The sequence below is a fragment of the Cervus elaphus genome, chromosome 2 (assembly GCF_910594005.1).
Source record: "Cervus elaphus chromosome 2, mCerEla1.1, whole genome shotgun sequence".
Classification (NCBI taxonomy): domain Eukaryota; kingdom Metazoa; phylum Chordata; class Mammalia; order Artiodactyla; family Cervidae; genus Cervus; species Cervus elaphus.
This window is the reverse complement of record NC_057816.1, coordinates 17568866-17592734: the sequence shown is the minus strand read 5'-3', so window position 1 is coordinate 17592734 and position 23869 is coordinate 17568866. Positions and strand designations below refer to the sequence as shown.

Below are 23869 nucleotides of genomic sequence, written 5' to 3'. Positions count from 1 at the left end.
GAATAAGAACCCACAAGAGAACAAACAAACATCTATGTATAACTGAATCACGTATCTTCACAACTGAAACAAACACCATATCAGAAATCAGCTATATGCCAACATACAACTACAGGAAATTATAGGCAAATAAGACTGAAGCCTGAAAAAGTGCTGCTCCCTTGTGGCCTTTTTCTGTAACAACAACATGAAAAGCAGTAGGGCTGGGCATTCAGTTCAGTTCATTCGTTCAGTTGTGTCCAACTCTTTGCAACGCCATGAATCACAGCATATGCCAGGCCTCCCTGTCCATCACCAGCTCCCGAAGTTTACTCAAACTCATGCCCATCGAGTCGGTGATGCCATTCAGCCATCTCATCCTCTGTCGTCCCCTTCTCCTCCTGCCCCCAATCCCTCCCAGCATCAGGGTCTTTTCCAATGAGTCAACTCTTCGCATCAGGTGGCCAAAGTACTGGAGTTTCAGCTTCAGCATCAGTCATTCCAATGAACACCCAGGACTGATCTCCTTTAGGATGGACTGGTTGGATCTCCTTGCAGTCCAAGGGACTCTCAAGAGTCTTCCCCAACACCACAGTTCAAAAGCATCAATTCTTTGGCGCTCAGCTTTCTTCACAGTCCAACTCTCACATCCATTCATGACCACTGGAAAAACCATAGCCTTGACTAGACGGACCTTTGTTGGCAAAGTAATGTCTCTTCTTTTTAATATGCTGTCTAGGTTGGTCATAACTTTCCTTCCAAGGAGTAAGCGTCTTTTAATTTCATGACTGCAGTCACCATCTGTAGTGATTTTGGAGCCCCCAAAAATGAAGTCTGAAACTGTTTCCACTGTCTCTCTATCTATTTCCCATGAGGTGATGGGACCAGATGCCAAGATCTTAGTTTTCTGAGTTTTAAGCCAACTTTTTCACTCTCCTCTTTCACTTTCATCAAGAGGTTCTTTAGTTCTCCTTCACTTTCTGCCATATGGGTGGTGTCATCTGCGTATCTAAGGTTATTGATATTTCTTCCAACAATCTTCATTCCAGCTTGTGCTTCATCCAGCCTGGCATTTCACATGATGTACTCTGCATATAAGTTAAATAAGCAGGGTGACAGTATACAGCCTTGATGTACTCCTTTCCCGATTTGGAACCAGTCAGTTGTTCTATGTCCAGTTCTAACTGTTGCTTCTTGACCTGCATACAGATTCCTCAGGAGGCAGGTTAAGGTGGTGTTGTAGGTGAAAAACACCTGCCCTTGAGATAAGCCCTAGGGGTTGTCATCAAAAAAGAATTCAAAACAAGGCAAGGTGTTCAAGTGGCCAATTTCAGGGTGGTAAGTTTAACTCACAACCATTTAAAAAAAAATCACATGAAAAGATGTCAACTTTTTAAATATTAGAGAAATGCAAGTCAAAACTGCAATAAGGTATTTCCTCACATGGTTCACAATCACCATTGTCCAACAGTACAAACAATAAATGCTGGAGAGAGTATGGAAAAAAGGGAATGCTCCTACACAGTTGCTGAAAAAGGTAAATTAGTAACAGCCACTATGGAGAATGGTATGCAGGTTTTTGAAATGATAAGAGGACTGAAATTAGAAATGAATGAAATAATGTCTAATGAAATTAAGAAATGATAATAGGATTTAAATTAGAATACTTCCTGACAGCATACACAAAATTAAACTCCAATTAAATTAAAGATTTAAATAAAAGGATATATACAATGAAACTCTTGAGGAAAAGAGTATATAACATGCTTTGACATAAAATGCAGCAAGTTCTTTTTGGACCCACCTTTTGGAATCATGAAGAACAAAACAAAAATAAATGGGAACTAATTCCCCTTAAAAGCACTGGCACAGCAGAGGAAACCATAAACACAACAAAAAGACAACCCTCAGAATGGAACTATATTTGCAAACAAAGACATCAACGAAGAATTTATCTACAAGACATACAAATAGCTTATACACCTCAATATCAAGAAACAACCCACAAGTTTCAAATGGACATTTATCCAAAGAAGACATAGAGATGGCCACAAAACACATAAAAAGATGCCCAGCATCTGTAAGTATTAGAGAACTGAGAATCAGAAGTACAATGTGAGATCAACTCATGCAGGTCAGAATGGTCAGCTTCAAAAAATCTACAACAATAACTGCTGGAGAGAGTTTGGAGAAAAAACAACCCTCCTCCCTGTTGGTGAGAACAAAAGTCAGTAAATCCACGAAGGAGAACAGAGCAAAGTTTCATTAAAAACAAAATAGAGAAGTACCACAGGACCCAGCAATCCCATTTTTTGGGCATCGATCCAGAGGAAACCACAATTTGAAAAGACAGGCGCATGCCAACGTTCATGGCAGCACTATGAACAATAGCCAAGGCATGGAAGCAACCTAAGTGGATAAGGACAGATGAATGGGCAAAGAAGACTGGGTACTCACACACCGAGCCACATCACTTAGCCATTAAAAGGGTGACATCATGCCATGCCCAGCAACAAGGAAGGAAGTAGAGAGGATCATAATAAGTGCAGTGAGACAAAGAAAGACAAGTATCATATGATACGACTTAGAGGTGAATTCTAAAAATGGACACACATGAACTTCTTTCCAAACAGAAACAGCCTCACAACATAGCAAAGCAACCTCATGGTTACCAAAAGGGAAAGGAGATGGGCAGTGAGAAATGATCTTATAAAATGATCAACAAGGACGCCTAATCAACACTGCATAATAAACTCTATGGGAAGGGAACCCAAAAAAGGACACGTCCACATCTATGCAAAGGGAATCATGTTGCTGTACAAAGCACACCCTATGACCTTATAAGACACCTATACACAAATACAGATTATAAAAAGAGAATGCTGACTCTATTTCCCTCAGGCCTTGGTGACCTGGGCTGCTGGCACATCCCTGAAGCCTGGGCAGGCTTGGTTCCCGAGGATGGACTGTTTTGGGGATGATGGAGCTGGGGAGGATGTACAAGGCAATGAGCCCTGCCCCATGGACCTGGCATGCCTGCTCCCCTCTGCATGGGCCCACAACCTCCAGATCCACGGGGTCCTCCTGCAGTGAAACTATGCCTACTGCACCCAAAGGATGGGGAGCCTCTGGGCTGAAAGAGCTTTGAAAAGACCCGTGGGCTCCATGTCTCCTGGTACGGGGGTTCCCACCTCCAGCCTCCTTCCTTGGGGTTTCCCCACCTATGGATGAAAGCACCCTCTACATAGTGGTGTTAAAGGAACTGAGATTTGTCCCGGGGATGGGGGAAGGAAGAAGGAATGGGACACAAGCCTGGGGTGTTTCTCCTGTCACTTTCCACTCTGACAATCCAGGAATAGGACTTTCCCTAAGGCTCTGGTCCCCCCAGTAATCAGAGTTGAGCATAAAGACATGCTGCCTTGTGGCCATTTCCACAGCAACTTTGAAACCATTGCTGATGGGCACTTAATATTCACAAGGCCTGTGGGGCTGTAAGTAAAAAGCAGCTGCCCTCAAGAACGGCTCTAGGGGAGGTCATCAGAAAAATATTCAAAACAGGGCAGGTGTTCAAAACACCAATTTGAGTAAGTAAGTTAACTCACATTGCTTTTTAAAAAATCACATGTAAAGATATCAACATTGCTAAATGTGAGAGAAACACAAATCAAAACTTGAGCGACCACCCAGAATGGCCATAGGCAGAAAACTCTACAAACAATAAATGCTAGAGAGGGTGTAGAGAAAAGGAACCTTTCTACACTGATGCTATAAATGGGAACTGAGAACAGCCACTATGGAGGACATGGGTCAGGTTTCTTAGCAATGAAAATGAGTGAATTAGAATACTTCCTAAATCCATACTCAAAAAGAAACTCCAAATAGTTTAAAGATCTAAATGAAAGAACAGCTACTATGAAATTCTTGAGGGAAAAAGCAGAACACGCTTTGACATAAAATCCAGCATTTGTGATCCACCTCTTAGATTCATGAAAAGTAAACAAATGGGACCTAATAAACATTAAAAGCATTTGCACAGCAAAGGAAACCATCAGTGAAAGAAAAAGACAACCCTCAGAATAGACAATATTTTTGCAACCAAAGACACTCACAGGGAATTTATCTCTAACACATACAAACAAGTCCTACAGCTCAACAGCCACCCCCCCCCCAAAAAAAAAAACACCTAATAAAAAGTCGTCTAAATATCTAAATGCACATTTTCTGAAAAGAGTCATAGAGATGGCCATAAAGCACATGCGAAGATGCTCAGCATCACTACTTCTTAAAGAAAGGGAAATCAGATATCCAGTGAGGTATCACCTCACATCAATCAGAATGACCATCTCAAAAAATCTACAAGTATAAATTCTAAAGAGGGTGTGGAGAGAAGTGAACCTTCCTACACTGTTGATGGGAACCAGTACACCTACTAGGGAGAATATTTTGGGCGTTCTTAAAAAAAAAAAAAAAAAAAGAAGTACCAACTGACACAGTAATTTCATACCTGGGGTAGATCCAGAGAGAACCAAAATTTATAAACAACACCTGCACCCAAAGATCATGGCACCACTGGGTACAATAGCCAAGATGTGGGAGAAACTTAAGTGTTCACAGATGGATGAATGGATACAGAAGATGGGCTATGTACACACAATGCAATATTACTCAGACCTAAAGAAGGATGAAATAATGCCATTTCTAGTTACAGGGAGGAAACGAGAGGTGATCATATTAAGTGAAGTGAGACGGGGAATGACAAGTGTCATATGATACCACTTCTGGTGGAATCTAGAAATGGACACAAATGAACTTCATTATAAAGAGAAACAGATTCACAGACTTAGGAAAGAAACTTATGGTTACCGGAAGAAATATAATAGAGGGCAGAGAGTAATTAGCTGGTTCTGATCAACATATATACCTTAAAACGGGTACTGTTTAAGTACTGCTGTTGTTTAGTCACTCAGCTGTGTCCGACTCTTTGCCATCCCATGCACTGTGGCTCCACCAGGCTCCTCTGTCCATGGAATTTCCCAGGCAAGAATACTGGAGTGAGATGCTATTTCCTTCCCCGGGTGATCTTCCCAACCCAAGGATCAAACCCACGTCTCCTGCAAGTCTCCTGCAATGCAGGCAGTTTCTTTACCACTGAGCCAGCAGGGAAGCCACAAAACAGATGCTGAAGGGCTCCTAATGGTCAAACTAGCCCAACAGGGCTTTAAATGACACCTGCCCTCAAGAAAAGTACCCTGAGTAAATCATCGCAAAAGAATTCCAAACAACCACGTTTCAAGAAGCCAGTTTCAAGAGGTAAACTGCACTCACAAGGTGAAAAAGAATAAAAGCACATGGAAACATCAAAAGATACTCCACATCGATAATTATTAAATCAACATCAATCAAAACTACAATAAGGTATCACCTCACACTGGTCACAATGACCATCATCAAAAAGATTTACAAAGAATAAATATTGCAGAGGATGTACAGAAAAAGGTATCCTCCTACAATCTTGGTGGGAATGCAAATGATGAAGCCACTATGGAAAATAGCACCGAGGTTCCTTGAAACACTAAACATAGAGATCACAAATGATCCTGCAATCCCATTCCCGGGCTTCGATACAGAGAAAATCGCCATTCAGGATGACACGTGCACCTTGATTTTTAGGGCAGCACTATTTACAATAGCCAAGACATAGAATCCACCAAAGTGTCCATTGACAGAAAAATGAAGACTAAGTGGTACATGTATACACTGGAATACCATGTGTGTGTGCTCAGGGATTTCAGTCGTGTCTGACTCTTTGCAGCCCTATGAATTGCTGCCCCCTTGGCTCCTCTGTCCAATGGAATTCTCCAGGCAACAATACTGAAGTGGGTTGCCATGCCCTCCTCCAGGAGATCTTCCTGGCCCAGGGATTGAACCCACGTCTCCTTCATTGCAGGTGGATTCTTTACTGCTAAGCCACAAGGGAAGCCCCACACTGGAATAATACTCAACCATAAAACACAATGAAATAAGGATACTGGCAGCACCATTGATGGACTGAGACATTTTCATACTAAGTGAGGTAAGTCAGAGAGAAAAAGACAAATACCTTAAGATATCACGTACAGGTGGAATCTACAAATTCATACCAATGACCTAATTTACAAAACAAAAACAGACTCACAGCCTCAGAAAACCAAATTATGATTATCAAAAGAAAGTTAGAAGGGAGGGCTAAATTAAGAGTTTGGGATGAACATATGCACACTAATAGATATCAAATTGATAATGAAAAAGGACCTACTGAATAGAACAGGGAACTCCATGGGAAAAAAACCTGCAGCATCCTATATAAGGAAAAAAACAGAAGAATAGATAAACGTCTATGTATGCCTGAATCAAGTTCATGTACACCTAAAACAAACAAAACATTGGAATTGGAATCAACTCTATTCCAATATAAAATATCAATAAATTACAAGTTAAATTACATGAACTCAGTCTAGAGGAAAGCAGACTGTGGTGCCCTATGAATTAGATACGTGATATGCTATGATTCGGACTTTCCTTGTGGCTCAGCGGGTGGAGTCCACCTGCAATGTGGAAGACCTGGGTTCGATCCCTGGGTTGGGGAGATCCCCTGGAAAAGGGAAAGGCTACCCACTCCAGCATTCTGGCCTGGAGAATTCCATGGACTGTATAGTCCATGGGGTCACAAAGAGTCGGACACGACTGAGTGACTTTCACTCTGTGCTATGATATGACTATCGCACCAGCAGAGATTCTCACTCAGCAGAAGACAGTAGCAACTCACTCCAAAGTGCCTGGCCTCAAATGAATGCAACAAGGTGACGAGAAGAAAAAGGACCACAGGTTAAGCAGGGCACCATCCTCAATTCAGATGCTGGGAATCTCAGAGGGGACAGGACACACTGCAGGTAAAGAGCAGACAGGCGTCTCCAGGTACAGGTTCCAGACCCATGCAGCTGTGATGAGACCCACACGATCCCCAGACCTGGCACCTGGGGACACATGTCCACAGTCTCCAAGGTGACACCACCTCCCCAGGCCCTGCCCCTGGGGTGGCATGACCCTCAGATAGGACACCAGTTGCTGCTGGTTGGGTCCTTAAGGTAGAAACGAGTGGGTTGTGGTAACCTCCTGGGATGGTAGAAAGAAGTGCAGGGTCAGTCCCCTCTCCCCACACTTTTCCAGAGAAGTCCTCCTCTTTTCCCTTTGGTTCTGTGTGATATTAACTGTTTTTATAGCTGTCATGATAATGTTGAACACACGACTTAGTTCTGGCAAGCTTGGTCCTTTCTTGTCCCACTGAGATGCTGAGAAAACACAACATATGCAAGGCAGGAAGACGAGGGGCAGGTCTGGTTTCTGTTGAGTAGAAGCAGTCAATCTGATGAAGATCACAGCGGCAACCTCACCTGTTGCCCGTTGACTTCTTGCCCGATCTCTGATCCCTGGAATCAATTCATCAGGTGAACCTGCCTCCCTACTCAATGTGAAGGTGCTGGAAAATTGGAATGGTTGCTAGGTAGCCCACCTGAGGCGTCTCCAGGAGCCCCAGGGAGGGTGAACCTGGCAGGGGAGAGACTCAGAGCCTACTGCAGCACTGCCCCCTGGGAGGGCCATGGAACCCCCTCAGAGAAGAGCACATTACCCAGAGAAGCCCATCTCAGCTCCAGAGCCCAGGCATGTGAGCTCTGACATTCAGACGCAGGCGCGGAGTTTTCCAGGACAGAGGCCAGGCCAGGTCTCTACCCAGGTCTCCATGTCCCAGTGCACAGAACAGGGTCAGGTGTAAATGTTCTCATTGTAGAAAGCCCATGGTCTCATCTATACATCATCAGTGTATACAGGACTTAGGGGTGTAAATCCACCATGTAGACTGAACCTGGTCAGGTGTTAACTAGCTTAAAGCTGCTCTCCCAGGAGGCACAAGTCACACACAGGCAGAATCAATCACTCATTGTTGGAGGGGGCTAACCTGCATGTGGGAAATAGGATGTACATTTTGAAGAAGAAATCGTCACTGGGCTTCACAGTTCACCTACACCAGGGAACTGAAATAATCTGTGTCATTGCAACAGGCAAAAGAAAAATGTCACCAATTTCTCTGACCACGTGATGGTCAGGATCCAGGGGAGAGCCAGGAACTTCTTACAGTGCAGCCCAGTGTCCTGTAAAGACAGGAAGTGGCCTGAATCCAGCATTCCAGGCTTCCAGCAGGAGGCAACCACACTGGAAGCTTTCTGGAAAAGGATATTCTTTATCAGAATAAAAATATATTGTTGAAATTGCAAGCATACTAGTTATTATTTGTAAACCTAAAATATTCTTAAAAGCTTGCCACCCTGATCTTTGTGGTTCCCATTGGTTCCTTGGTATTCAGATTTTCTAGGTAGAAGCAAGCCATCATTTCAAATTAGTTTCTTCTATTTATGTTATTTCTTATCAATGAAAAGTCACATTTGAAAAAAAATAAGAAAATTCCTGCAAACAATTAGTGATTCAAAGAGCACATAAGCTGCATATACTTCATCTTCTAACAGTCTCATTTTTCTCCCTGAAGAAACCTGAAAAAATAGGCCCCCTTATTTTTTGCTTCTCTATTCAAACTGAGCTAAAATGAAACTGATAGTCATATCAACAGGTAAGAGTTTCTGAGGTTTGAGATGTCATACCAGGGTGACAGGGCCTGGAAAAAAGGGTCTACTTCTACGCTATTGGTAGGCAAGCCAAATCCTAAAAATAACACTTAAAATAAAGCTTTTGGGTGCACCGTGATTCCCTCAGGATCTGTTATGAGCTGAACTATGTCCCCCTGCTACCCAAATTCTTATCTTGAAGCCCTTACCCTCAGCACTTCAAAATGTGACAATATGTGGAGATAGGGTCTATAAAGAGGTAAGTTAAAACGAGGCTCTTAGGGACCCTAATCCAATTTGACTAGTGTTAAGAAAACAGGAGGTTAGAACACAAGGGATGATGTGTGTGCAGAGGAAATATCATGGAAAGACACAATAAGAAGGTGGTCAAATGCAAGCCAAGGAGCAGCCCAGAAGAAATCAACTCTGCCAATATCTTGGTCTTGAACAGCTACCCTCCAGAACTGTGAGAAAAAATATTTCTGTTGTTTAAGCCACTTGGCCTGATACTGTTATGGCATCCTAGCAAACTGACATGGGTTCTGTTTACACTTTCCCATGTTTTTTCCTTTCTGCTCCCAGACTGGATAATGTCAAGTTTCCTATCTTCCAGTTCACTGACTCTCTTTTGCCTGCTCAAACAAGCTGTTTATCTAGTCCAGTGAATTTTTCATTTCAGTTACTACACTTTTCAGGTCCAGAATTTCTGATTTCTTTTTATAATTTCTCTTTGTTTATACTTTGTTGCTCATACAATGTTCTCCTGATTTCCTTTCCATGTCTTCCCTTAGCTCTGAGCATATGTAAGACAAATAATATTAGTCTTTGTCTAGTAAGTCCAATATCTGGGCCTTCTCTGGGATAGTTTCTATTCACTCATTTTGCTCCATTGAATGAGCCACTTTATCCTGTTTATTTGTATGCTGTGACTTTTTTGTTGAAAACTAAACATCTATTATGAAACATTTCCTATGGCAATCAAATTCTCCCTACCCAGGGTTTGCTGTGTGTATTCAAAATTATTGTTGAGGGCTGGAGGAGTCCATTTGTCTTGAGTTCCAAACATTTTTCTCAAACATTATTTCCTTTTGAGCATGATCACTGAGGTTTCTTTACCTCATCTTCAAATTAAGATTCCCCTGACTGCCAAGAGCTGAGATAAAAATGAGGGGAGAGGAAGAGAGGGAGGATCCCCCGTCTCAAGTCTTTGCAAACTGACTCTGCAAAGACGGAGGACATTTCTCCTCCTTCCCGCTTCAGCTAGGCTTGCTCTGAGTGCAGGCTTCACCATGAGATCCAACGTGGTTGCTTTCACCCTAGTATCCCTGTCTTACCACAGCTTCTCTCCTCAGCCTCAGGTGGTCTATTGCAGATACACCTCCACCAGTATCTTTTTCAGGCAACTGAGGTATTGTCATCCCCCTGTAGCACTCACAAGCAGTGCCTGCTGCCTTTCCCACCCACATCCTAAGTCATGGAGACTAAGACTGATGTCCATCCTCCACTATCCCCAAGCAGCTAAGAACAATGGACACGATAGTCTACAAACAGGATTTGCTCTGCTCCCTCCACTTTGGTGAGAGGAGGAGAAGGGGGCGAGGCATTAAGGGTGAGTACACGTGTTATGAAGCTTTCCTACCATTTGAAGATCTTTGTTCTTGATCGGGCATTTACTTGGTTACTATGAACCTTTGACCATTTCCAGGACTACAAAGTTGGTTCAGCTCCAGTTTGCTTCTCCAATGTTTCTGTTGGGGAACAAGGGCCTGGAGTTTCCTATTCTACCTTTTCCTGATGTTATTCCAGATGAGCACTGCTGCTCTTCTTCTTTTTTATTTCATCCATTCTTATGTATCTTTGCACCTCCAATTCCCTACCATCATACCTGAGATGCAAGGGTTTTTGGAAATGTTTTTGACTGCCAGTGAAGAAGAGACACGATTTCAACACAATGTAATAAATATCATGAAAGAAGCCTGCAGAGCATGACAAAGCTGGCCAGGGCACCAGGATCCAAGCTGAGAATTGTCCCACTCACTGTCTTTGCTCTTTTGGTGTCATTTCTGGGAAATGTACATTGGGAAACTGGCAGGTTTGGGTTCCATGATTTCCCAGGTTTCATTGCTTTAAATGGGACTGACTAATGTGTTTTCAATCTGGAAGAACTATGTGATCTGTCCAGGACAGAGGACTGATCAGTCTTGGGCTTAAAAGTTTCATTTTCAAAGCTCTTCCATATGCTAAAGCTAGGAGCTGACAAGAAATCTGGACACTATTTTTAATATTCCTACCTAGTCTCAGTGTGATTTTGTAGCCCTCACTTTTTCCAACTGTAAAATATTATCAGAATATTTCACCAATTGTTATTACTGTTTAGTCACTAAATCATGTCTGACTCTTTTGCAACCCCGTGAACTGTGCCCACCAGGTTCCTCTGTCCATGGGATTTCCCGGACAAGAATACTGGAGTGGGGTGCCATTTCCTTCTCCAAGGGATCTTCTTGACCCAGGGATTGAATCTGAGTCTCCTGCTGGCAGGCAGATTTTTACTTCTGAGCCACCTGGAAAGTCCATTTCACCAATAATTGATGATAAACACTTAGAAGAGGAGTCATTTATTATCATTGTTATCATTATATTTTCTTTATAGGGACCAACATCCTTCTAGTGGCCCAAGAACATTAAGTTTCCAATTTAATGGCTCTAACCCTGAAATCAGAAATTATATTAACCCTGGATACCATGAATGGAATAGTATAAATGAGAATCCCAAGAAAATTCAATGTCTGAGAAAGGAGGATTTGAGACAGGCTAAAAAAAGAAAAGGGAAGGGAAGAAGGGGAACAAGAGGAACTGAAAAGGAGAGGCCTGAGAGGCAGCAAAAAAAAAAAAAGAAAAAGAAAACATCAAAGTGATGATTCCTGACTTTACACCAAATGCAGAAATTCTAAACTTTTGAGCATCAACATATGCTTGCACTCAGCTGGCAAAGGCTGTTGGTCTTCTGGCTCAGTGGTGTTTAAACACAGCTGGGAATCAGATCAGTTCTGAAGATGCACACACAGAGTCCACTCCTGGGTGGCCTGTCTCTGAAAGTGAGCAGAGATGACAAAGGATTTATGAAATCCTACAGAATGGCATTTCCAACTACATTAAGGAGAAAACCTGACCTCAAAGTGGTCTCTTCTCCAGCAGATAATAATTACAAAAATATATCAGCTTGGTGCTGAGCCAAGGCTAAAACCCAGGAGGGAAATCTTTTTTTTTCCCTTTCTTTTTTCTTTTCCTGTAAATAACACCCAAAAGGCTCTGATTTTATTTTTACAAGCAAAAACAATCACCACTTGGCTCCCTGTGAGTGTCAGTATGTGCTTTCTGCCCAGAGGTAGCTCATACTAATCTACCAGCCACGGTGCCCACACACCAAGGCAAGAGGGCCAGGTTAGGAGCTGAGGACACAGGCCAGCATCACGGGCCTGTCTTCCTCTTCCTGTCCTCTGTGACCGTCTTCATATTATTCTAGGAGCAGCAGTGGTCATTTCATTCTCCATGGGGCCTAATTGCCTGAAAAACATTTAATTCATATCTCCAGAGGCATCATGCTTTGAAGTGGCTTATTACAATGGCATTCTTATTCTTGAAACCAAGTCCATCAGAGGTGGCACAGGCACTTCATTAGAGGTGGGGATGACTCTAACCCCTTCCTCAGTTCACCCTTAAAGACGGTGATGGTGAGTGGTATCCCAGGCTATGGAGCAGTGGGGAGGGACTGGCCTTCGCAGAGGATGAAGCTTGTCCTGAGACTCCGAGTCCAACACTCTTTCTGCTTCACTGTATTTCTACAGTTCCTTCTTGTCCCCACGACGTCATCAAAGAATTCTTAAAACGTGGCTGGTTTTATATGTGGTGCACGTGTGACAGGAAATGTGGCCGATGATGGAAAAGTCTCAGAATTCTTCCTCTACAATCTAACCACTTATTTCCGTGATGCTAAAGGACACTAAAATGGTCCCCTAAAGGCAAGGCTATTCCATGACGTGTCAGGGCCAGGCTCCATGGTGCCAACCACAGCACGTTACTAGAGTGCCACGGGCACCCACCCCCTCTCTGTAAGGCTGACATGGTATAAGCAGCAGGACTTGGGGAGGAAGCGACAAAGCCAAGACTTAGACAGGTGACACATGGACATGCCCGGCCATAAGCAGCAGCGTCTGGTACAGGTCTTCCCATAGGGAGACCTGACCAAGGCTGACTGTGGTCCTAACTGGTCACTCAGCCATCTCCACTGCATGTCTCAGACCACGGGGCAGTGCCCTTGCCAAATCTGGGTGCTGAGTCAGGGGGTCAAGGTGCTACTGTGAGTGAGGGGGCCAGCTTGGGATCCCACCCGGAGAATTCAGACAGGCCTCCAGCCAGGAGGTCTGCACTCAGACACAGACGACAGAATCATACACACAGGGACCTGTGGGGCCCGAGAGCCTGGCCTCAGCCAGAAGCCAACAAAGAGACGGTAGTGGGGTGGGCGTTTCACTGCACGAGTCACTGCGTGGACACCCTCCTTTGCCCCTTGGCTGGGGCGCCAGCTCAGCAGATGCAGAGTAGGGGCCAGAGGGCCAGGTCAGTGTCTAAGTCCCAGTGTCATCTGGTTAGGAGACTGAACTCTGGAAGGACAAGGACCACACCCCTCTGGACAGTGGTCTGCAAGGGAAACGGGTGCTCTTCCTAAGAGACTGGGGTGGGTGCAGATGAGGGAGCCAGATGGAGAATGAGTGTCAGGGTCAGCAGCGGGAGGAGCGAGGCCTGGACATGCACCAGCAGCAAGCGTGGGGTCGGGGCTGCTTGTGGCTTGACCATCACCTGCTGAGAAGGAAAACTGAACCGCTGGGGTTTTTCTCAGAACAGGACTGACGCCCAGCCTGCTGAGGAAAGAGCCAAGCAGGAGGGGCGGGAAGGCCCGGGTGCTGCCGGGATTTCACCCTGTGGGTTGGCTCCAGCACCTTCTGAACACACTGCCCCCTCCCAGGTCCCATCGGGGGCGGGATGACCACGCACCCAGCTGGTTCACATCTACGTCTGTGTTTATGTCCAAGAGGTACGGCCCCTGGACTTGATAGGCCTCCTGGTTCCGGGAGAGGGTGCCACCCACATGGGGGCCTGTGGGCAAGGGGAGTCGGGGCCACGCAGGCCCAAGTCCCCGCCAGGCTGCCCCCACAGGGCAAATCCCAATGCCCACACCTGAAACAGCATCACTCCCCACACAGGACTCAGAGCATTCTGAGGTTAATCTCATCAGTAGAAGGAAACAGCTGTACCTGGAATCCAAAACAAATACCTTAAAGGCAGTTTTACTGACCTAGACCTCACAGGATGTTTAAGTGGATTTAGCACAGTTCAGGACTCAGAGATCTAGGACAAAGAGATGGAGTCTCAGGGGATGCAGAGCCCTTCACCCCCACCCCGCCAACCCCCGGGGAGATGGCAAATCAACAGAAAACTAGAACACATGCAGAGTGCTCAACCAGAGGTGACAATCCAGTGCTGCAGGCAGAGGGCCCATAAGGAAGAGCCGGCATCAAAAGTAAAGCAACCACGGAAGGAGAAGCCCCAGTCTGAACCAAGATGGTGACTGGCTGAGCCTAGGGGCCTGGGATGCGTGAGAAAGAGGCAGAGACACAGCCCTGAAGGGTGATGAGCCTCACCTGACCGCTGGCCAGCCCTGCAATGAGGCCTCCCCGGCACCCCACAGGCCCCTTGACATAGGTCAATGCAGCCTCTCACTAAGCTGGATGGTAGGCCTTCCTGGAGACTCAGGGCTCCGTCCTCTGCCGCACTGTCTGCTCCCTGGCCTCCCTCCCTCATCTACGCAGCCCCCACTAAGCTCAGGCCCTCCAGTCCCCGCCTCCCCGCACCTCCCCACCACCACCATGGCCACGTGGCCTCAGGGCAGGTGTAGGAGGTGGAGGTCTTCAGCAACCCTTGGCCTCCTCTGCTTCTTCCCAAGGCTCGAGTCTCCTGCTCCAGCATCTGGAGGCACACAGGACTTACCCTCAGCACATTCTGACATGAAACTGCTCAGAGAAGGACATGGGGACCTACATTTTTTATAATCCCCCCTGTCCCTGGGTGCCCATTGTCAATGAACAGCAGTGGGCGCCCCCAGTCCCTGCAGCTGCTGGTGACCGCTCTCCCGCGTCCTCTCTGGGGCCGGCCTCGGCACTGGGGGCGCCTCCTGCCCCTTCTGGTGCTGGCCCTTTCGGCCGCATGCCCCTTCTAGGACCACTCTGACAAGGCCGGCAACCCACCAGGTCTTTGATCCTTCAGTGGTTCCCCTCGGCTTCCGAAGAGCTTACCTGTCCTTGCGGTGGTCTTTTCCCAAAGCTGAGCTCTGCAGTCTCACGTGGGACCAGCGTCTCAGTCCACCACTGAGCGTCTGAGTATCGTGGGCCAGTCGGTTAACCTTGTAAAGCCTCGGTTGCTTAGGTCAAATGGGGGTTCTAAACGCTCCTTCCCTGGCATTTGTGAAGATTAATTTAGTACCTGCACCAGCTGTTACCAAACGAAACTTGAGTCTGCTGGGGTGGGGGCGGGGGAATCAATAAAGCCACACTGGGGGCTCAACTCGGTACTCTGTGACAACCTAGAGGGGTGGGACATAGGTATACCTGTGGTTGATTTATGTTGCTGTATTGCAGAAACCCAATACAACACTGTAAAGCAACTATTCTCCAATTAAAAAAAAAAAAAGCCAACCTATTGATGCCAGGGTGTTGGAAAGAAAAGTTCAGCATTTATTGTAGGACCTGGCCAGGAGTCCAGGCAGCTTGTGCTTAAAGGACTCAGATGCCCCAACGGCTTTTTTCTTTCTTTCTCCTGATTTTATTTTTTTTAATTGAAGGAAATTGCTTTACAGAATTTAGTTGTTTTCCACCAAATATTCCCCAAAGGCTTTTAGTTCAGTTCAGTTGCTCAGTCATATCTGACTGTTTGAGACCCCATGAACTGCAGCACGCCAGGCTTCCCTGGCCATTGCCAGGGTGCGTCCATCGCCAACTCATGGATCTTACTCAAACTCATGTTCACTGAGTCGGTGATGCCATCCAACCTTCTCATCCTCTGTCTTCCCCTTTTCCTCCTGCCCTCAATCTTTCCCAGTATCAGGGACTTTTCAAATGAGTCAGTTCTTCACATCAGGTGGCCAAAGTATTGGAGTTTCAGCTAGAGCATCAGTCCTTCCAATGAATATTCCGGACTGATTTCCTTTAGGATGGACTGGTTGGATCTCCTTGCAGTCCAAGGTACTCTCAAGTCTTCTCCAACACCACAGTTCAAAAGCATCAATTCTTTGGCACTCAGCTTTCTTTATAGTCCAACTCTTTACTTTCATACATGACTACTGGAAAAGCCACAGCTTTGACTAGACGGGCCTGTGTTGGCAAAGTAATGTCTCTGCTTTTTAATATGCTCTCTAGGTTGGTCATAGTTTTTCTTCCAAGGAGCCAGTATCTTTTAATTTCATGGCTGCAGTCACCATCTGCAGTGATTTTGGAGCCCCCCAAAATAAAGTCTGTCACTGTTTCCATTGTTTCCCCATCTATTTGCCATGAAGTGATGGGACCAGATGCCATGACCTTAGTTTTCTGAATATTGAGTTATAAGCCAACTTTTCCACTTTTTTCACTGCTTTCCACCAAATATTCCCCAAAGGCTTTCAGGGACCATTTTAAAGACCAGGTGATGGAAGGGGGTCGAGAGATGTGTGGAACCAGGTTGTAGACCTTCTTCTGACTGGTGAAGTAATCAGGAACCAATATCCTCAACCTGGTTCCAACCTATGCAGGTGCTTGTAAGCAGTATACAGTTAACTTCTTCCACCTGGTAGGGGTTTTGGTTTCTGCAAAACAGCTCAAAGGACATGGCTCAGAATATTATTTGTAGCACCTGAGGAGGAGCTAAAGTCCTTGACTTTGTTTAATGGCTAAACTGTGATTTTGTTTTGACTTTCTGCATTTTCTCACCTCATTACATTTATCCTTTGACTAGTTTTCTATGGATGAAAGGCAGGCGGAGGGTATGGGGCAGGGGTGCGTTCTGGGAAGGCCCTGTAGGGTCCTGCTGTTACACTAACTGCTAAATAAACACTAACTGCTCCCCCTTCACTGGCGAGCTCAGTGCTGTGACTGTTGTGTTGGTTTCTAAGCAGACGATACTTTTCTCCCTAGACCCCATCGGTCACAGTGCAGGGGGCACATGGAGCCTGGCCGTCTGGCGGGCATGGTGACAGAGGTAGTGGGGACGAGGTGGGGGCATCCTGGGGCACTGGCATCTGCTCTCAGGTGGAGCCCAGGTGGAGGGGCGACCCCTCTGAGCACAAGTGGATTTGGACACAGATGCCTTTGGTGATGCGGGAGCCCCACCAGCACATGGCAGTCATGGTTCTGTGTCCTCAGCACTCACCTTCTGCTGACCGAGCACCCAGTGAGGATGTAACCCGAATGATCTCATTTAAACCCTGCAACTCCCCTGAGGGAGGTGCCTGTCTCCCTCCCAGAGACAACGGTTCTCAGAGTGGCTTACACAGCTGCTGGGATGAAAAGTCCAAGTCAGACCACGGTGGGAGGGTGAGTGGCAGTGAACGGAGGGGGCAGCGGGCAGGACAGCATCTTCAGGGGACGGGGAGAAGCGGCAGAGAGAGGGTGGGATTCGGGGGCTCTGAGCTGCGGGTAGGGCCCTCGGGCACAACAGGTGGCTGGGTAGGAGCTGAGGCTGTGAGCGCTGGTGCTTGGAAGGCAGTCTGTCGGGTCCTGCAGGGGAGCTTGAGGAGGGAGGCCAGGCTCTGGCACCGCCGTGGGCCTGGTGGACCCGCAGCTGGATGTGCACCCACCGTTGCTCAGCTTCTCTACTTGAAGGCCTTTGCTAACCTTCTGCAAACCATTCTCCTGACCAGGGACCAGCAGTAAAACATCCGGAGAGGAGAGGAAGTCAGAAACCAGTCCCTCCAGACCAGGACCAGGATGCGCGCCCCAGGGAAGCTGGACGGCATCGAAAGTCCCAGATCACGGGGGTCCCACCCCAGGTCCCATCTCCGATATACCCAGGCCCTCAGAGGCTTTCCAACCCACACAGGTATGTCCCTGCAAGGGAATGCAACATCTCCCACAAGAGGCAAGCGCAACAGGGCCCCTGGGATGTTCAGCCTCCAGAGCTGGAAAAGAAAAGCAAACTGAGACTGTTAAGTTCTCAGAGGGCGCGTGGCCACCTGCCCACACTTTAAATGCTCACCCATGGCAGGGGCTATGATGAATAAAACTGTTGTGTCCACTTGTGTGCAGACTTTTGTATGAACATGTTTCCTTTGATCTGGGACAAATGGCCAAGAGTACAAAATCTATGTTGTGGCATGGGGAGAAACTAGCTGTTTTCCAGAGTTGTGCTGGACCAAAAATTCATTGTAGGAAAGTTTTCTTTCTAAAGTTTTGTTTTTAAACTTAGTGGGGGTACCGTGGGCCACTCTGTATTAACTTTGCAACTTCCTGTGAATCTATCATTATTCCAACAATAAATTGGAGAACATGTCTCTATTTCTAAAATGATGATCCTCAAATCAGTATGGCATTTGGAATCTACTGAATATGCAAGAAAAGTGATGTAACAGTTTTAGAAGTGTTGATATTCAGACAGATTCTTTACCGTTTGAGCCACCATGGAAGCCCATACACCAGAAAGCATATACCTAATAACTAAACTTACTTAACGACTTTTACTTAAGGCCTCCTGAATTCTTTCAATGCATATGTGAGGTAAAACATCAACTGCTGTAACTGCATTCATGACCACAGGGTATGAAGGGGATGCTTGTATGGTCACGGATAATCTGCAGTGCGTGTCACTCAGCAGTCCTGTCTGAGGTCTGGCTTTTGGACTCTTGAACCATGAGGGAGTCTGCTCTGCTACCCAACTGAAGGTTAGTGAAGACAGAAAGTTAGTCAGGGTGACGTCAAGATTTCCCCTTTATCAAATGTAGCATTTTTATCTCGGGAGATTCCTACAACTGAATGTGACATGAGGGCTCTGCCTTTGTATTCCCACTGTTTTTCATTTTCCCACATCTTCACCATTATCACTATTTAAAAATATTGCTTATCCTGGTACAACATACAGAACATAAAATTTACCATTTTAACCACCTTTACGTGTATAACTCCAGTGGCAATACATTTACATGTACAGTCAACACCACCATCCATGTCCACAACCTGTTCATCGTCCCACTTTGTCCCCAGCAAACAGCAGCTCCTACTTCTCCAGAACCCGGCCCCAGGCAACCTCCAGGCCACTGTCTCTGGATTTGACTACTTGAGGGACCTCACTAAGCGGAACCCTACAATATTCTTTCTTCTATGTCTGAATTATTTCTTGTGTGGGGGGGTGTGGTTTCCAAGGTACATCCATGTAACAAGAAGCATCATTCTACTTTTAAGGTTGAAGGATATTCCACTGAACATGTACAATCATCCCTTGGTGATGAACCAATGCCTTGGTGAACCAGGGCATTGGTTCCAGGACACCTCTCAAGAGCAAAATCCATGGGTGCTTAAGTCCCTCATATAAAGTGGCCTAGTGTTTGCATATAACCAACACCACCTCTCAAGTACTTTAAATCATCTCTAGGTTACTTATAATGCCTAATATGTCAGTACTACGTAAAAAGTTGATGAGGCTGTGAGCACTGGTGCTCGGAAGGCGGTCAGGGCAGCCGCCCAGTCTTGCAGGGGAGCCGGAGGAGGGACGCAGGGACACACTGCTGTGGGATGCGCAGCTGGACACACACCCGCTCATGCTCCACCCGCCCCAGCTTCTCCCCCTGAAGGCCTCTGCCAACCTTCTGCTCACCATTCCCCTCACCAGGGACCATCACATTCAGCTCAGAAATCAGCTACATGGTCTCACCTGGGCCAATACTTCCCCTCACAGGCCAGTCCCTTCTCATCCAGTCCAGAGATCATGCCGCCAGGCCTGCTAGAAGCCCAACTGCCTGCCTCTCCCCGGAAGCTGTCACTGTAGGCAGTTCCTTATAGTCAGTACATAGCTTCCTATGTCTGATGTCAAAATCCTGACTGTAATATTTTCTATTATTTGTAAATTTCACTTTTTAAAGATTCTTCAAATGCATAAAGGTTAAGCATGGGTACAGCCGCCTAGTACTTTTAGCACAGGGCTTTTATCAGTAGTCATTTAACAGACAGAAATGTCTGAGAAGCATACAAACAAATCTTTCCCCTTAAGGAAAAGGGACCCAAGCTTGCTTTGTTTCAGGTCTTCTACCTCCCCCACAGCAGATGTCTTAGCATAGACTGCAGTCCCTGCTTAGAGAAAACCTGTTTTTCACCAGAGCAACAGGAGCACTGCTTTGCGTCTAGTCCAGAGGGCTGTCTCTGCAGTGGAGGGGGCCTTAGGCTCCTCTGCATCGCCAGTCTCCTTAAAACACTGGTGGTGTGTGCTCTGTCCGAGAATGAGAGGAAAGAAACTCGGATGGCTCAGGTTTCATCCCAGTTCTGCAGGAGCGAAAGCACAGCGTTTCTATTTGTGTGTGGGGCACGTGGAGTGGTGGCAGGATGAGAGAATGGACGCTGTCCTGACCCCTGGCTTCCCACGTGTGAGTGGACATGCGTGCACATCTGCAGAGCACACTCTGCATGTGTGCACAGTGGAGTCAGAGGGCGGCCCCTGGGGCAACGCCCTCACCTCCGTCCAGCACTCAGAACCCAGGGCGTGCCTGACACGACGCAGGAAGGAGGGAAATGAAGAGGCCGAGCTGCTTTTTTTTTAGAAGCTTTTATAAATGAGGTTTAACAAACACCAATGTACAGGTGTGTTAGTAGCACAAGTCTGTGGCACCGGGCACAGCTGCAGCCATACCGAGGCCACAGCGGCAGGTGTGGCCTCCAGGCTCCTGCCACGTTTACATCATAAAATCTCCCGAGGCTCCTTTTCTGTCTGCATGTCTGCAGTGACGGGCAGCAACCTCCCTGACCCACACTCACTCCCCTCTCCTCTGTCAGGGCCAGGGCACAGGGCAGTGGGGTGGAGGTTTTAGGGTCCAAGAAGGTTACCCCGTCACCGGAGCTGCCCCCAGGACAGAGGGCGCCTCCCTCTCCACCGAGAGGAGCTGAGAAGGAAGGGTCCTCTCAGGTCTGCGCTTTCAGGTCACAAACTCAGAGAAGACGCTACCCCAGCAAGATGAGGGGCTGCCTCCGCTGGTGCAGTTCTCGTGGCAGAGTGTCCACACCATTTAGGAAAGAAATGTCAACACAGTCTTAGTGTTCAATTAAAAAAACCCAAAGTATAAAAAATTACGACACTGAATGTTTAACCTCATGATGACTATGTTCTTCTTCGTGAAAACTGTCTGGTGACACAGAGGAGCAGGGGCATCCTTCTGCGAAGCTCCTGCTCCAAACGGCTTCACGTTGGGAGTTAACGCAGCGGCGTGTCTGAGGCTGGGAATGCCTGCTCGCAAGCAACAAAGGCCTCTGGATGGTGTTCCTGATGCCCCTCGAAGCAGGCAGCGGGTTGGGTAGACAAAGACTTCATTACAATCAGGAAACTGTCTTGGACCCAGGCTCATGCTTTGCCCACCATCAGTCGGGCCGTCGCCTGGCCACCCTTCCTGCCATCATCAGAGGCTGGCCTCACGACCCCGTACAACAGCCTCCTGGGAAGTGAGACGGAACCTGCGCTGTCTTCAAGGCAGAGGGACAGAGGAGGTCGCTGTCTTGAAACAAATGTAAATGTGGTTGACAGGTTTGATTTCAAAACTGCCTTTGGCCCTGGGCAGTCTCATGAACTGCATGAGTAAGTAGTGTATGTGTGTGTAAGTCACTCAGCTGTGTCCAACTTTTTGCGACCCCATGGACTATAGAGTCCAGGGAATTCTCCAGGCCAGAATACTGGAGTGGGTAGCCTTTCCCTTCTCCAGGGCATCTTCCCAACCCAGGGATTGAACCCAGGTCTCCCACACTGTAGGCAGATTCTTTACCAGCTGAGGCACAAGGGAAGCCCGAGTAAGTAGAAGGAATTTAAAGGCCTGACAGCAGGGCTGCTGTGTTTTCTGAGCCACGCGTAGCCAGAGAGCTTGGGCCCAGGGAAGCCAGGCTGGGGGGGCCACACAGGGGCCCTTCCAGCCCCCTTGGCGCTATCCTGGGTGGACCCACATGGCAGGTGAATGGCACCGTCAGAGCTGTTCCGCCCACGGCCCGTGTTGGGGCATCAGGTGGACGAGGAAGGGAGGGCTGGCCTGGAGACTCAGGAGCCAACGCTGCTCCGAACACACGTGTGGCCTGTACACCTGTGTCTCAGGGCCTGGGGTAGGGGTGGGGGTAGGCCCAGGGAAGACGCAGCTGGAAGGTCACCCAGGAGCCCTGTGTCTCTTCTGCACAGACACAAATAGACCGTGAGGTTGCTCAGCTGGAGTTTTCTTAAAGGTTTCCTAAGCCACCAGTGGTGTTTCCAATTGAATAGGAGCAGTTTGGGCTCCTACCTTAAGTTGAACTTTAAAAAAAAAAAAGATACAGTATTTAACGGCGTACAACAACTTATTTACAATTTAAATAGAAATTTTCAATAATCAAAATACATCTCTAGCAAAAATTTAGACTGTAAAATTTTATAAAATAAACACCCATAGAAAAGCAGAACATCATGTCAGTACCATTTCAGATTCAGCACAAGATGAAGGCTCTCCAATGCTGGGACCCTCTGTGGATGAGCAGGGTTCCCACAGCTAAGAAGATCCCTCCTTCTAACAAGCTGTTTACTGTCCTGATCTGGGCTGCTGTTATAAAATGCTGACCCAAAAAGAATCCCCCAGATGGACACCAGGACTATCTTGGCAAAGCCTGGGGATGAAGCGGCCCCAGGGCCAACGTGGAGCCCCATCATTGCAGCCAAGACTCGGGCCATGACCCTGGCTGCCAGCCCTGGACGCTCATGCCAGCGTGGCCCCACCACGGGACAGGTCACCGTGCCTCCCGAGCCCGGGCTGCCCACCTCGAGGCTGGCAGACCCCATGGGGTTGGCTTGGCGAACCCGGCCACTACCTCGCCTTGTGGTGACTTGCCCATCTCCAGGAAAACTCTTTTATTCGTGTAGCTTGTTAAAAAGTAAGAAAGGAGTAGCGGTCAACTTTGGCCAAAACAAAAGCTTTTGTGCGCGTGTCTAGCCCCATCCGGCGCCCCTTGAGGGGCTGCTCCTGGCAGGGTCCCCCGTGGAGGTGTCTGCGTGTGCACACAGCCGCGCCACCATCTAGATCACGAATGAGGACTTGTGTCTGAAGTCGCCCTGAAAGGCCAACGTAGAAGGTTAGAGGGTGGTCAGCAGGTGGAAAAGGAGCCCGACACCACTTCCCTCGATGTGCTCCTGGATGGGAATGCCCGCTAGGCCTGCGGACCGAATGCCCCACGAGCACACTGCCAGGGGGCATGCTGAGGGGCTCGTGTGCTGGACATAACTCAACTTTCTCTCCTAGGGACCCGCTCGGTTTTTGGGGGGATGTCATCTTCCCTGCTGCAGACACCGTCTCCGGGCTTCCTTACCTCCTCATCTGTTCTGATATAGTTAACTCCATCTGGCTTCCCTGGGTTCTTGTAGCTGAAACAGAGCATAGGAGCTGGGTGATGCCTGACCGGCCACAGCAATGCTCAGGGCACGCTGTTCACGTAGGACAGGCTCACCTTTCCCCGTTGCGGTTGTGGCTGATGAAGTAGCCACGTCTATAGGCACAGCAGATGCCCCCTGTGATGAGGGCCAGGACGGTCAGGACGACTAGGACCCCCCCGATGATGCCGCCGATGTTGAGGTCATCTGGAGAAGGGGAGGGGTGAGAAGATGCTCTCCCCCCTCCACCCCTCCCCCGGCCTGGAGCAGCTCTGCCCACAGGCTGTGACACCCTCCTGCTGCCCCACAGCCGCTGCAGCCACGGAGCATGGCCTGCGCTATGGGGAGTAACAAGCCTCTGGGGCAAATCCTAGAGCTTTCTTACTGAGAAACGGTTCCCCTAGAGAGACAGAACTAGGAACCAGAGTCCTAAGGAAGAAAAACCCCTAAATTTCTAGGGCTTCTCTTTGCTGCAGCTTATTTAGCTTCAAGGGTTCATTAAAAGGGCAAATAGAAGGTAAAAACGTGGCCTTGCAGCCACTAGCTGTCCCTCAAGGAGATCCTCAGCTGCACTCTTGTGTTTC

The 23869-nt window shown here is 47.5% G+C and overlaps 1 protein-coding gene across 1 annotated transcript in view; it reads right to left on the bottom strand.

Moving 5' to 3' along the window:
* Nucleotides 1–22089: 22089 nt before the first annotated feature.
* Nucleotides 22090–23869, bottom strand: part of JAM3 (junctional adhesion molecule 3) — a 29837-nt gene continuing 28057 nt past the window's right edge. Inside the window, exons 7-9 of the mRNA XM_043873239.1 lie at nucleotides 23363–23492; nucleotides 23225–23279; nucleotides 22090–22970 (exon numbers count right to left, since the gene is read on the bottom strand). Of these exons, the coding sequence (XP_043729174.1) occupies nucleotides 22935–22970; nucleotides 23225–23279; nucleotides 23363–23492 (221 nt within the window). The 3' untranslated portion in view covers nucleotides 22090–22934. The remainder of the gene's footprint in view (nucleotides 22971–23224; nucleotides 23280–23362; nucleotides 23493–23869) is intronic.